Here is a 14,642-nt window from a genome sequence, read left to right on the forward strand (position 1 = left end):
CCTCAGGGTGAAGGGTGGGGAGCTGCCACAAGGGAGGGGGTGCCTCAGGGTGGCAGGGGAAGGGGCACAAGGTGGAAGTTTCACCTAGGGCTTGAAACATCCTTGCACTGGCCGTGCCTACCCCTAGAGAATGAGATTGCATCATTGACCATGTTGGCTAATAGCCATTGATGGACCTATCCTCCATAAATGTATTTAATTCTTTTTTAAAAACATTTATACATATGGCCTTCACAACAGCCTCAGGCTGATTGTTGACTGTTCAGAAAACTATTCACGATGACCAGGGACGCCTCTAGACATTTCGCTGCCCCAAGCATGCCGCAGGGGGGGGCTCTGCCAGTCGCTGGTCCCGTGGCTCTGGTGGACCTCCCGAAGGCGTGCCTGTCATAAACAGATAGCTAAGGGTTAATGTCTCTTACACCTAGAAAGAAGTTCCTGAAACACCTGACCAGAGGACCAATCAGGAAACCAGACTTTTTCAGATCTGGGTGGAGGGAAGTTTGTGTGTGAGTCCTTTGTTCTTGGGGCTTCTGCCTGTACTCTCTCGGCTATGAGGGGATTTCTAGAAAGCAGGAAATAATCTTCTGTTTCCAAGTTGTGAGTACAGAGATCATAAAAACAATAGGGGTTATTGTTTTTTTTCTTTTGTATTTACATGTCTATAGTTGCTAGAGTGCTTTGAATTGTATTCTTTTTTAATAAGGCTGTTTATTCAATATTCTTTTAAGCAAATGACTCTGTATTTGTCACCTTAATACAGAGAGACCATTTTTATGTACTTTTTTTTTTGTTGTTTTTCCATTTCTCGGCAGTGGGCCATGTCGTCGTCTTCTTGTTTCCTTCTGTGGGCCACCTCTTCTTCTTCTAGTTTTCTTTTGTGGGCTGCCTCTTTGGCTGCTTGTTCTCTTTTGTAGGCTGCCAGTTTGATGCTTTCTTCCTTTTCTTTCATCTCCATTTCTTTTTGTTTTATTTCTAGTTCCTGTTTGTTTTTTTCCATCTCTCGCCTGTGCTCGGCGTCTTTGATTAGTTCTTCGGCCTCCATTTTTGTCTTGTTAGGCATGGTTCCTGTTTTCTTGTGTTGGGGTGCCCTCTGGTGTTTATCTTCTGAACTGCAGGTTCTCTGTTGCCTCCTGGGGTCTGCCTAGCAACAGTGCCTTTTTCCCTTTCTTCCTCTAGCTAATTTTTTCAATGTAAAGTAAATCAGAAAAACCACTTTATTTGCATGTGTATAGTGCTGGTATTTGCCTCCTAATGGGAGTGCTATTGTGTGACAAAAGACCCTTAATAGTCTCTTAATGGTTTCTTGCTTAATATGCAAGCCACAACTGCCAGAGAGAGCAGAAAAAAAATTCTCTCTGGTTCCCTTTTAAAACCAAACTGTTTCTCTCTGCTAAAAAGCCCCTAGCAGAGAAAAGAAAAATATAATATTCCTACTGGCTTCTGGATTGTATCTTTCCCACAACGCTGCACACCATATCATAAACCCAGTCCCAGATTTGGACCTTAGCATCCAAAATATGGGGGTTAGCATGAAAACCTCCAAGCTTAGTTACCAGCTTGGACCTGGTAAAGCTGCCACCACCCAAAAAATTAGAGTGTTTTGGGGCACTCTGGTCCCCCAAAAAACCTTCCCTGGGGACCCCAAGACCCAAATCCCTTGAGTCTCACAACAAAGGAAAATAAACCTTTCCCTTCCCCCCTCCAGGTGTTCCTGGAGAGATACACAGAAGCAAACTCCGTGAATCTAAACAGAGGGAGTCCACCCTCTCTATTTCCAGTCCTGGAAACACAAGCACTTCCCTCTCCACCCAGAGGGAATGCAAAGTCAGGCTAGTAAATCTAACACACACAGATTTCCCCCTGACTTCTTCCTCCCACCAATTCCCTGGTGAGCACAGACTCAATTCCCTGGAGTCCCCCACTAAAGAAAACTCCAACAGGTCTTAAAAAGAAAGCTTTATATATATAAAAAAAAGAAAAAGTACATAAAAATGGTCTCTCTGTATTAAGGTGACAAATATAGGGTCATTTGCTTAAAAGAATATTGAATAAACAGCCTTATTCAAAAAGAATACAATTCAAAGCACTCCAGCAACTATAGACATGTAAATACAAAAGAAAAAAAACAATAACCCCTATTGTTTTTATGATCTCTATACTCACAACTTGGAAACAGAAGATTAGAAAGCAGGAAATAGAAATCCCCTCATAGCCGAGAGAGTACAGACAGAAGCCCCAAGAACAAAGGACTCACACACAAACTTCCCTCCACCCAGACCTGAAAAAGTCTGGTTTCCTGATTGGTCCTCTGGTCAGGTGTTTCAGGAACTTCTTTCTAGGTGTAAGAGACATTAACCCTTAGCTATCTGTTTATGACAGCGCTGGAGGAGGGTCCACTGGTCCCGCAGCTCCACCGAAGCCGTGGGACCAGCAGCCCCCTCCATAGGCATGCCTCTGGGAAGTCCACCGGAGCCAGGGGACCAGCGGACCCTCCGCAGGCATGCCGCCGAAGGCTGCCTGCCTGCCGCCCTCCCGGCGCCCAGCAGAGCACCCCCCCCGTGGCATGCCGCTCCAAGCACGCGCTTGGCATGCTGGGGCCTGAAGCTGCCCCGATGATGACTCCAAGAGCTTTTTTCTTCAGTGGTAACAGCTAATTTAGATCTCATCATTTGGTATGTATATAGGGTGACCAGATGTCCTGATTTTATAGGGACAGTCCTGATTTTTGGGTCTTTTTCTTTTATAGGCTCTTATTACTCCTCACCCCCGTCCTGATTTTTCACACTTGCTGTCTGGTCACCCTATATGTATAGACTGGATTATGTTTTCCAATATGCATTACTTTGCACTTGTTGTCATAAACAGATAGCTAAGGGTTAATGTCTCTTTCACCTGAAGCACCTGACCAGAGGACCAATTAGGAAACCGGATTTTTTCAACTTTGGGTGGAGGGAATTTTGTGTCTGAGGTCTTTGTTGTCTGTCTGCCTGCTTTCTCTGAGCTTTGGCGAAGTAGCTTCTGTTTTCTAATCTTCTGTTTCTAAGTGTAAGGACAAAGAGATCAGATAGTAAGTTATATGGTTTCTTTTCTTTGGTATTTGCATGAATATAAGTGCTGGAGTGCTTTGATTTGTATTCTTTTTGAATAAGGCTGTTTATTCATATTTCTTTTAAGCAATTAACCATGTATTTTGTCACCTTAATACAGAGAGACCATTTGTATGTATTTTTCTTTCTTTTTTATATAAAGCTTTCTTTTAAGACCTGGTGGAGTTTTTCTTTACTTCAGGGAAATTGAGTCTGCACTCACCAGGGAATTGGTGGGAGGAAGAAATCAGGGGGAGATCTGTGTGTGTTGGATTTGCTAGCCTGATTTTGCATTCCCTCTGGGTGAAGAGGAAAGTGCTTTTGTTTCCAGGACTGGGAACGGAGAGGGGGAGTCACTCTGTTTGGATTCACAGAGCTTGTGTCTGTATATCTCTCCAGGAGCACCTGGAGGGGGGAAGGGAAAAAGGATTATTTCCCTTTGTTGTGAGACTCAAGGGATTTGGGTCTTGGGGTCCCCAGGGAAGGTTTTTCAGGGGGACCAGAGTGCCCCAAAACACTCTAATTTTTTGGGTGGTGGCAGCAAGTACCAGGTCCAAGCTGGTAACTAAGCTTGGAGGTTTTCATGCTAACCCCCATATTTTGGACACTAAGGTCCAAATCTGGGACTAAAGTTATGACACTTGTCAACACTGAATTTCATCTGCCAACCTCATCTGTGCCTGTTATAGGAGGCAAGGGTGCGGGAGAGTCCACTAGTGCCTACACACTTATGACTAGAAGTTCCAAGCAAATATGGTTCAGGCATACAGGCAGTACAATGGGAAAACACAGAGTATCTGGCTTCCTTTAGGGCAATCCCAAGCTGCCTTATTAGAGCAGAACAATGCAATTCCATGCAAACAGGCTAGGGCTACTGTTTAGCTTGTTTAATTATGTATTTAAATACGAAGTAGTAACAGGGTTACAAATCCTTGTCAAGTAAATATCAGAATTGAAAAGAGAGTCATTACAACACTTGGTTTCTGTTTAGAGCAGAGGTCTCAAACTCCCAGCCCGCGGGCCATCTGCAGCCCGAGAACCTCCCCAATGTGACCTGCGGGGCTTCAGCGATTTTGGGGCCGGGTTTGTCCCTTGGCTCCACTGCTGCCTCTGGGTGCTCCCCCAACCTACGTGTCTGGGGCCCCACCCACAACCGGCAGCGCAGTGGAGCTGAGCAGCTTCCTGCATGCTCGCTCCAGTGGCTGCCAGCCCCTCCCTGCTGCCCTGGGGTGGGGCTGTGCTTCCACGTGCTGCCCCCATCCCGAGCACCCCTGCAGCCAATAGGAAGCTGCGGTAGCAGTGCCTAGGGGCAGCAGCATATGGAGGCCCCCGGCCTGCCCTGCCTTGGATCCCCAGGTAAGCGCCGCACCCCCTGACCCCCTCCCAGAGCCTGCACCCCCTCCTCTTTCCCACATACCCCCACCCACCCCAAACTCCCTCCAGAGCCTGCACTCCCCTCTCCCTTTACACACACCACTTCCTGCCCCCAAACTCCCTCCCAGAGCCTGCATCCCCACCCCTTCCCACACACTCCTGTCAAACTCCCTCTCAGGGCCTGCATCCCCTCCCCACATACTCCCTCCCACCCCAAACTCCCTCACAGAGTCTGCTCCCCCTTTCTGCATAGCTCCTCCCACCCCAAACTCCCTTTCAGGGCCTGCATCCCCTCCCCACACTCCCATAGCCTCCAACCTCCCTCCCAGAGCCTGCACCCCCTTCCCACACATCCCCTCCCACCCCCAAACTCTCACAGAACCTTCACCCCTCCCCTTCCCACATACCCCCTCCCATCCCAAACTCTCTCCCAAAGCCTGCACCCCATTATCCACCCCAGACCTCCTCCCCCATCCAAACTCCCTCCCAGAGCCTTAGGTGGGAGGGGCAGAGTTTGGGGTGGGATAGAGTTTTGGGGGTGGGTTCTGGGCACCATGAGTGACATTATTGGCCCACTGGGAGGATTTGAGGACTGGCACTGACCCTAAGGTAAATTGTGTTTGAGACCTCTGGTTTAAAGAATCATTATACAGGAATATAGTCATTAGATCTCTCTATTTGACAGGATGTAACCCTTTAACAGAGTTAGCATCATTATAACACCTGTTGTGTGTCACTTCTTGTGATCTTATTAAATTGAGTGAAATCTCTGATTACACATTTAAAAGACCAGACATGTCAATCAAATGTTAATATTTAAAAAAAAATGATCAGGTGAATTTATTTTGAGTATTGACTGAAAGGTAACCAAATATTTATGTATTTATTTGTCCTTTGTCCATTTTGCTATTATTTTCCATAGCAATAACCTCCCAGATGTTTAACCATTCCTCTACAGCTGGATTATTTTTCCTTTTTCCATCAAGAAGCTACTACCAGATGAGGAACTAATTCTTTATTTCATTTTGTGTGACAATTTCCTCAAGGAACTCCTAGGAGGATTACCAAAGGGTCATTTGGTAATAACTATCCAACAATTTATGGTATTTGGTTACAAATTGCATCCAATGTTTTCTAATGACTGAACATGTCTACCATATATGCACAAAATCTCCTTTTTCACCACAGTTTCTCCAACATTTATTCCCATTCAGTCTCTCTCTTTATATACTGTATGTTTAATTTGACTGCTGTGAGACACCAGTGAAACAGTTATTGGTCCTCTTTTCCACATCAAACCCAATTTCTCTGGGATAATTTGTCTATCCTGGAGGACATTTTTCCAGTGTGCCATGTATGGATGTTTCTTGGTTAGGAAAGTTGTCTGCAAAGATTGATAGCAATTAGTTATGAGTTTTTTGTTTCCTAATTGCCAAGATGCCATCACTTCTAGTCAAGTTAGCCTTTGGTATGAAACCAGTTTTTCTAGAAAGTTGAGAACAACGCCTGACTCAAAAGTACTGGTACCATGTTAAGTTAAAGTTAGTTTTGATCTCTAACCAAGTTAGAAATGTTTCTTTACTGGATTGTTGGCCAACTGTATGTATTCAACAGTCTACCCTTTTTGGAGCAACACCCTGGGGTCAGTGCTACCCTATGTCCATGCAGATTTGCTGCCAAGCAGCAGAACACACACCCTTCATGTTCAAGCCACCTGTATAACAAACACATTCAGCCTTTAGGAGTTTATGGGATGATCTGACCTTTATCTAAATTCAGATGATAATGAGGACTTACAGCAGAAGGGTGTATAATGGATGGATCACCCACCCATGAAAGCCAGTGACAAACTTCAAGAACTACTATGTACAAAGGGAAAAAGCACAAAGATGTCAGGTTTACAGGAAGTCTTTATTTTTAATTACAGAAGCTTTCATGCACCATTAAGACCATGTTCTGTTGAAAGCAGCTGCACGTTTTCCCCTCACATCTATAGCCAGGCAGAAGGGAAGATCAAGAGTTCTGCCTGCTGAGTTAAAATGGCTCCTCTCACAAATAAGCTCTATATAGGTATTTATACTGAGCTTGCCATAATAGACTCTGAATGACTTGAAGGAGCATCCTTGCCCAATCATTCCTCACAAGAAGGAGGAACATTTTAAAACCTCACTGACTTCAGTGAGACCAGGATTGGGGCTGGGGTCTAGTTTAATAGACATGAGGCTGCGCTATCAGGGTGAATGTCATGCAGCCAGTAATGCTAGGGGAAAGATAATGAGGACAGCTAAGGAGAGCTGGATGTTCTCCCCCCTGATGCACAGGGAAAAACAGATGCTTTGGTAGCCACTACAAACTTTCATCACACGGAGTGAAAAACTGCAGCTGCTTTGTATCTTTCTATGCTTTTTGAACACGAAGTACTTTCGGATCCTGTACTAATTCCAACAGAAAAGCTATACATCATGGTTTTGTATCTCATTCCACTTTAAAAAACCCCAATATCGAGGCTGTACCACCAGAGAAAGTAATGGAAAGGTAAGAATTACAGTTAAATTTAATCAAGTTAGTTTCCTAAGATGTCTACCCAAAAGCACCCCCAACAAAACACGAACATGTCCACATTGAGACAGCTTCTGCAGCTCTTACCACACAAGCTGTGCTTTTATATTGCCCTTTTCTTTGCTACGATGACAAGGCACTTAGGACCAGATCCTCCACTGGTAAAAATCAGCATTGTTCACTGACTTCAGTTGAGCTATACCAATTTACACCAGATGAGGATCTGGCTCTTAAAAAACTTATTTCTAGTTTCGAGTGGAGTCAAACACCAAGCCTTCCTTCTCTGGATTATACAAGAAACATTTCAAAAAGGCAGTTCTACTCTTCACTTACAAGTCAGTAAAATTTAGGGTGGGATGTTTAAATAAACCCAAGGAATTGAGAGGCCCAGATCACATTCACTTGCAATCCCTAAATCTCTCAGACTGCTTTAAAAATCTGAGCCTTTATTGTCTTGCTCGAAGTAAGGGCAGAGTGCTCAAGAACACTGCAGGAAAGTCAAAACCAACCGACCATGAAATTTCAGTTTAGTTAGCCTATTCTGGTTTATTTATTTTACAATTAGACACAAGGCGGTTAATTCACAATACAACAAACCCCACGCTACACCACTCCCCACCCAACAACCCCTCTGCTCCAAATGCACAAAGAACGGTACAGTTGTAAGGCTTTTGTTGAGTCAGCATTGTAGAGGAGTTCCCTAAATGGCAGCAGCACTGCGAACAAACCTGAAGGCACAAGACCTTCAGAAGGGAGAGGAGAGAGACAGTTCTTGAACTGACCTGGACATCTCACCCATCCCCACCCAAACAAATCCAGGATGCTTAATCAAAACCATGGCAAACATTTTCAGCTGGAAAGGTTTCTTCTAATACCATATATGACGTCTGCAGTGCTCAACAGCCTAGGACAAAGAGGAAGGGGGTGTGAAAAAGAGGCCTGTATTGTCATATTAGAACATAGCCGGCGTCAATTTGCACAAACAGCTTGGAGCACCAGCACCATTCAGGATTTAAGGGCAAACTGATATTAAATTAGCAGATTATATAGGTATCTGTATGCACCAGCAACCATTCTGTGACTGAAACAGTCATCCAATATGAGAGTGGACCATGGGAAAAGAGTAGAGACTTGACCACACAAGTACTCAGTAACTGTGAGACTTTCTACCTAGCCAGTGAAGAAGAGAGGCTTGTGGATCTGCAGCATTAACTTGTCAGGCTACCTCACCCAGTACTCCCGACCCTGGTTGGGGCAGGGCAAAACTTTCTTCTCCATAAAACCTCCACCCTTGCTTTTTTCTGGGAAGAGCCAGATAATTGTCACAGGTCATTAAAATGCTTTATATTATGGACTGTCCTTTAGACAGGTAAGAGTTCAAGTTCTAGAGGAAATGACCAAGCCAGACGTGGGCTAATCTAGCTCCTTCTATTTCATCTATGGATGTGACCAACCTTCTTCCCAGCTGATCTCATTCCTTTAGGATGTATTTTTAGTCTCATAGTCAAAACTAATCTAACTCCTCTGCATTAGCATTTGTGGATTTCTCCAAAATACTTTTAGTTTCCTGGCATCCAAGGGGTTAAAAAGCATTCGAGTAGGCTGGTTACAGCTTCTGAGCCTATCAGCTCAGAGTCAGCTGTTCAAAATTGCACTAGTGAATTGTTAACAGTGAAGCCTCAGGTTTTAGAGACAGAAGAGTCCCATTAGGTGAATCTCACTGCCAGCACAGGATGGTCACTCCAGTAGAACATCTAATTCTTTGCCACTGTTAGAACACTTACAATTAAGCTGGCCATGTTACACTTCTTCTGAATGGACCTGAGAGGTAAGCAAGAGCTGACGAGCTTCTATTCCCACCAGGTAAACAGTGGCAGCTCCAGGCACCAGCACTCCAAGCGCACGCCTGGGGCGGCAAGCCATGGGAGGTGCCCTGCTGGTCTCTGTGAGGGCGGCAGTCAGGCAGCCTTCGGTGGCTTGCCTGCGGGAGGTCCGCCGGTCCCACGGTTTCAGTGGCAATTCGGCAGCGGGTACACCAAAGCAGCAGGACCGGCGGACCTCCTGCAGGCAAGCCTCCCGAAGGCAGCCTGCCTGCCGTGCTTGGGGCGGCAAAAAAGCTAGAGCTGTCCCTGCAGGTAAACCTCCCTTTCCCAAAAACCAGAGGTCAGGCATTTGTAGTTCTTTCTCACAAATGTGGCCTGATTCTCCTCTCATTTACACCAACATTACAATGATGGTAATCCACTTCATTCAATGGAGTTACTCCTCATTTAGGCCAGCATAAGCAAAAGGAGAATCAGGTTCAATATTTTTGAAGGACTTTAGTTTGTTGCCCATTAATTTAATGGCATCTCAGACTCTCTCCTCCAGAGGAATCTCTGGTGACTTACATTGCATTGAGTTGCAGTCTCCATGTTCTTACACCAGTAGCTTGGGCCCCACACACATGGATCTTCACCCATGAGATCCTCTTTGGATGATACACAAGCTCCTATTTTCTGTTCAGTGAAAGGAGAGAGAGAACAAAAGGTACAGTTATGTTTTCCTGATTACCATTGACATCAGTGATCTCACTTCTTCCTGACCTGACCTCCCCCCATGATTCTGTGCCTCCTGCACAGCAATGACTATCTCCAGTGGGAGTTGGAGTGTGTAGACAAAGCAGAGGCAGTGCTGGGAGTTTCCAACACCACAGTGCTAGACTGCTGTAGACAGTTGGGTCTGTAGCTGAATGAACAGACTTGTGAGAAGCCCCTTGAGGGGACTCCAAATTTCAGACTCTAGACAATTTCAGCTTCTAAGCTGGCTACACATTTGTGGATCTAATATTGAAGATCCCATTTGAAGCAGGGACACGCACCTCACACTGCATTACATGGCAGTTACATTTCCTGCATTTGAATCACAAGGCAGGGAAGAGAATATTGATTTGCATGTTTAATCTTTGCAAAAGGTAAATACTGTAAATCTATTTCTTCTTTCCTGGCAAAAAACCCAATAGTCTATGAACAGCTACCCTTTCATGAGACCATGCAGTTGGACAGCTAAACTGATAGTATACTTCCTCCATCACATATGCCAGTGGAACAACTTACAGTGCACACAAAAGAAGGATCCAATATCTGTACCAGGAGTCGTAGGGCTTCTGGTTCATACTGCAGCACAATCTCATCACACTATAACAAGAAGAGATGACATGACGCTGAATGCTCTGCTAGACCACCACGAGATGAAGACAAAGTACCCTAATTCAAACAGGGGAACCCCAGATTGTCTTGTGCTTTATAGATGAACATGTTTCCATTGAGATTGGGGAGGACGTGCTTAGGGAGAGTAGTTCAGTCCTTTAGAAATGTGCAGTGCATTACTACAGGTCAGGAAAATTGCCCAGGAAATGTACAAGCTATTGCTTCCCCTCCTTCCCCACCACACACTCTGTATGCAGTGAGGCAGGTAGGAGAAGGGGAGGAAGCTCCTATGACCTTATGCTGAAACACAAAGACTTGCAATCTTATGCAGGAGCTGGCCAAAAGGTGGCTCTGCCCTGCCCTGCACTCACATGCTATGAATGTGTCAGTTACTCTCAGCAGCAGTGCCAAAGTATTGAGGCAGCCAAATGCTCTTAGGCAGCTAGTCTGTAGTTCCGGTATGACTTTTCCCCCACAGACGTAACAGTGCGGCACCAAGATTGCAGCCATGACAGCTTTTACCCAGACAGCAGACAGCCAAAGGATCCACAAACTCGAATTGCTACATAAAGGTGGATTTTTAGACTGCTGACAGCTCAGGATGGGACAGGCACCAACTCCTTTAACCCTCAAGAGAAGGGTTTGAAACTCCTCCACACGTCTCTCTGACTGTTATTGCAAATGACTGAACAGCTCAGATATGGTGCGATGCCAATACAGGACAGTATATGATACATTTCTGGGGCATGACGACGTACACCTGAGTTAGCACATGAGAAGTCTATCTCTAGAACAGTTCTGCTGTGATGCTGGACTAGGTGGCTTTATACATTTGTCCATTTTGTATTACGCTCTGATTCTGAGTGGGAGACAGGCTGCCACATATCCAGGGACAGGCGCCGCCATCTGATCTGCCAGAGATCAACTTGCTCTGTACTCATGCAGTTTATTTTGAACAAAAAGAAAGTCTATATTATTTGGTGCTGAGTAAGAGGAGAGAAATCCCAGCAGGGACTAAGAACTAATATACATTCCAGAGTCTCAGCTGCACTGGCCAGTTTCAAAGCAGAGTCACCAGCCCATGAACCTTTTCATGATTCTCCAAACATCATCTGCTGGAGATGGAGGCAGTCAGCCATTTCAAACACAGAAGCCACTGCGAACACTCAGATATTAATGCCCAGCCTCGGAGCATGTGAATTTGTTCCCAGTTGGATTTTAGAAAATATAATCTAATATATATAGGTGTAAAGCATCAAGGAGGAGGGGAGAAGCAGCAGATATGTGACAGGCATTGTGGATGGGGTACAACAGTGGTTCTCAACCAGCGGTACAAATACCCCTGGGGGCACGAAGAGGTCTTCTAGGGGGTACATCAACTCATCTAGATATTTGCCTACTTTTACAACAGGCTACCTAAAAGGCACTAGCAAAGTCAGTACAAACTAAAATTTCATACAGACAATGACTTGTTTATACTGCCCTATATTCTATACACTGAAATGAAAGTACAATATTTATATTCCAATTGATTTATTTCATAATTATATGGCAAAAATGAGACAGTGAGCAATTTTTCAGTAATAGTGTGCTGTGACACTTCTGTAAAAGCAGCAAAGAATCCTGTGGCACCTTATAGACTAACAGACGTGACACTGTGACACTTCTGTATTTTTATGCCTGATTTTGTAAGCAAGTAGTTTTTAAGTGAGGTGAAACTAGAGGATACGCAAGACAAATCAGACTCCTGAAAGGGGAACAGCTGTTTGGAAAGGTTGAGAGCCACTGGGGCACAAGATGTATGTTTTAGCCAGCTGGGTAGGGGACATCTGATCTTCCATCTCCACAGCAGCTACTTGCAGTTACCTGGTCTGTCAAGGGTTTTGGCAGTAAATGACAGCCCTTCACAAGCAGAGTCCCAATTTCAGCCTGTGTCTCGTTCTCCTCCAGCTCGTTGTCAATATAAGTCACAACAATCTGACACACATTGCAGAACTCGCCAGCATTTACCAGTAACGGCTCCAGAGCACTTCTCTCTAGGAGACACACAGAACATTAGAATGTTAGATATCCAGCTTTCTAGTGAGAGTTCTCAGCTGCTTAGTGTGCTCTAGTCTCAGACCTAGGAACCAGTGAAAGGTTCCTTTCCTCCAACCCCAGCAAGGGGCCTCAGATGAATACTGCACTAGTGCCATATATATATATATCCATAGATTGGACTCTTCACAAGGAAACAAGCATGCTTTGGACAGGATACTGGTCACCCAGAGCTTACCAGTGTGTGAAGGGCTATTCTTGGGGCAGCATTTCAGCATGATGCATACAACTTCGGGATTAGTTGCTTCCAACAACATGACGATGACAGCCTTGCCATAGGAATCCACAAAGTCCTTACACTGCCCTAAGACACCATGAGGTAGCATGTAGCAGACTTTCTCCATTTCATGGACTATTTGCTCCTGGAAAACAAAAGCAGCAGGTGTCAGGAGAAGAGAATAAATCTATGCCATCTATCCTCTATAGTACCTCAGTAGGGGGCAGATTGAGATCTAGCTTATGTGCTATCCTTCCCTCTGCTGCAGACAAGTGTTTTATTGTGTTGATTCACCCACTAACCCTAAAAAGTGTCTAAGCCAAGGCCTGTCCCACACCAAGTCTTGGGAGGAGCTTGCAAGCAGCATTTAGCCATTCACAGAATTCCCTCTCCCCCTAACCCCTAAACAATGGAAATAAGAATACAGGGCACAATTAGGGCTGTTGCCAGGGCTACATAGCAACTTTCTTGCACCTAGGGTGACCATATGTCCCGATTTTATAGAAACAGTCCTGATTTTTGGGTCTTTTTCTTATCTCGTCCAGATTTTTCACATTTGCTGACTGGTCATCCTATTTGCACTCCCCTAGCAGCAGCAGGACATGCTCCAAGCTGGGAGCTGCACTCATAAATAGTCTATGCAAGCTCTGCATCACTGAACAAAAGGCCACATACCTCTGTCATGTTGTTGTTCAGCAGGCTTTCTGCTGCCTTTACCGCAATCTCACACATCCCGCACAGGGGAGTTTTATTTTCTGGTCCCAGGTTTTCCTGCTTATTACAGCACAACAGAATGTTCACGTAAAACAACAATGATATGGGGTGGGAGATACAGTCATTTCTAGCGAATCTTATTGCTTTCATCCCTATTAAATTCTATATGGTGTATTCCCCAGTGATCTGAAAGACACTGCTTTTGCACTGAAATCTCTCTAAAGATAAATAGGAGAATTAATCTTGCATCAACAGGATGAAATTCAAAACAGACAAGTGTAAAGTACAGTGGACCCTCGCTAGAACATGCATCCATATAACACGAATTCGGTTATAGGGCGGGACTGCGCATAGATCCCAAATTTAATTATCATCACTGGAATCCATAGTAATGCGGTCCCCACTATAATGCAGTTCCTGCGTTAATGCGGGACTGTGCATGGATCCAAAACCCACATTCTAGCGGGGGTCCGGTGTACCACACATAGGAGGGGAAAATCAAATGTACCACTACAAATGGGGAACAACTGGGTAGGCGATACAGCTTAAATGGATCTGGGGATGATAGTTGATCACAAACTGAATATGATTCAACAATGCGATGCAGTTGTGAAAAAGGCTAATAGCACACCGGGGTGTGTTAACAGAAGTGTTATCTGTAAGACATGGGAGGTAATTGTCCCACTCTGCTCAGCACTAATGAGGTCTCGGGGGGAGTTCTGTGTCCAGTTTTGGACACCACAGTTTAAGAAAGATGGGGACAAATAGGTGAGAGTTCAGAGGAGAGCAACAAAAATGATAAAAGCTTTAGAAAACCTGGTGTATGAGGAAAGGTTAAAAAACCTGAGTACATTTAATCTAGAGAAGAGAAGGCTCAGGAGACATGATAACAGTCTTTAATTATGTTAAGGGCTGTTACAAAGAGGACTGTGATCAATTGTTCTCCATGTCCACTGAGGGTAGAACAAGTAGTAATGGCCTTAATCTGCAGCAAAGGAGATTTAGGTTAGATATTAGGGAAAACTTTCTAGCTATAAGGATAGTTAAGTACCGGAAGAGAATTCCAAAGGAGGCTCTGGAATGTCCGTCATTGGGATGTCAGGGATGTTTTAGGCTACCTGGTCCTGCTTCAGTGCAGGGGGCTGGGCCAGATGACTTCTCAAGGTTCCTGCCAGTCCTACTTTTCTATGATTCTAAAATATAAGCTGATCTGACTGAGTTATGTGCATGTGAACATTGTACATTTAAAAAAAAGGTGCTTCTGGGGTTCTGACAACTGCAGACAGACTAAATTTCAACCTTACAAGAGATTAGCCCTAACTAGGGACTAGTTCCTCTGATGATGGTGTAGAATTGTGTATCACAGATAACGTTTGAAGCAACTGAAAGGGATGTCCTGACTAG

General features: G+C 44.7%; 1 protein-coding gene across 3 annotated transcripts in view; it reads right to left on the reverse strand.

Annotated features, from left to right (window-relative positions):
- Nucleotides 1–6,372: 6,372 nt before the first annotated feature.
- Nucleotides 6,373–14,642, reverse strand: part of LOC115654776 (prosaposin-like) — a 45,929-nt gene continuing 37,659 nt past the window's right edge. For 2 of the 3 annotated variants that reach the window (XM_030569539.1, XM_030569537.1), the window contains 6 exons: nucleotides 13,200–13,298; nucleotides 12,486–12,669; nucleotides 12,077–12,246; nucleotides 10,118–10,198; nucleotides 9,413–9,520; nucleotides 6,373–7,926 (listed from right to left, as the gene is read on the reverse strand). In XM_030569539.1, coding sequence (XP_030425399.1) covers nucleotides 7,891–7,926; nucleotides 9,413–9,520; nucleotides 10,118–10,198; nucleotides 12,077–12,246; nucleotides 12,486–12,669; nucleotides 13,200–13,298 — 678 coding nt within the window. In that variant the 3' untranslated portion in view covers nucleotides 6,373–7,890. The remainder of the gene's footprint in view (nucleotides 7,927–9,412; nucleotides 9,521–10,117; nucleotides 10,199–12,076; nucleotides 12,247–12,485; nucleotides 12,670–13,199; nucleotides 13,299–14,642) is intronic. The other variant, XM_030569538.1, reaches the window with a different exon arrangement.

This window comes from Gopherus evgoodei, chromosome 7, assembly GCF_007399415.2.
Source record: "Gopherus evgoodei ecotype Sinaloan lineage chromosome 7, rGopEvg1_v1.p, whole genome shotgun sequence".
Taxonomy (NCBI): domain Eukaryota; kingdom Metazoa; phylum Chordata; order Testudines; family Testudinidae; genus Gopherus; species Gopherus evgoodei.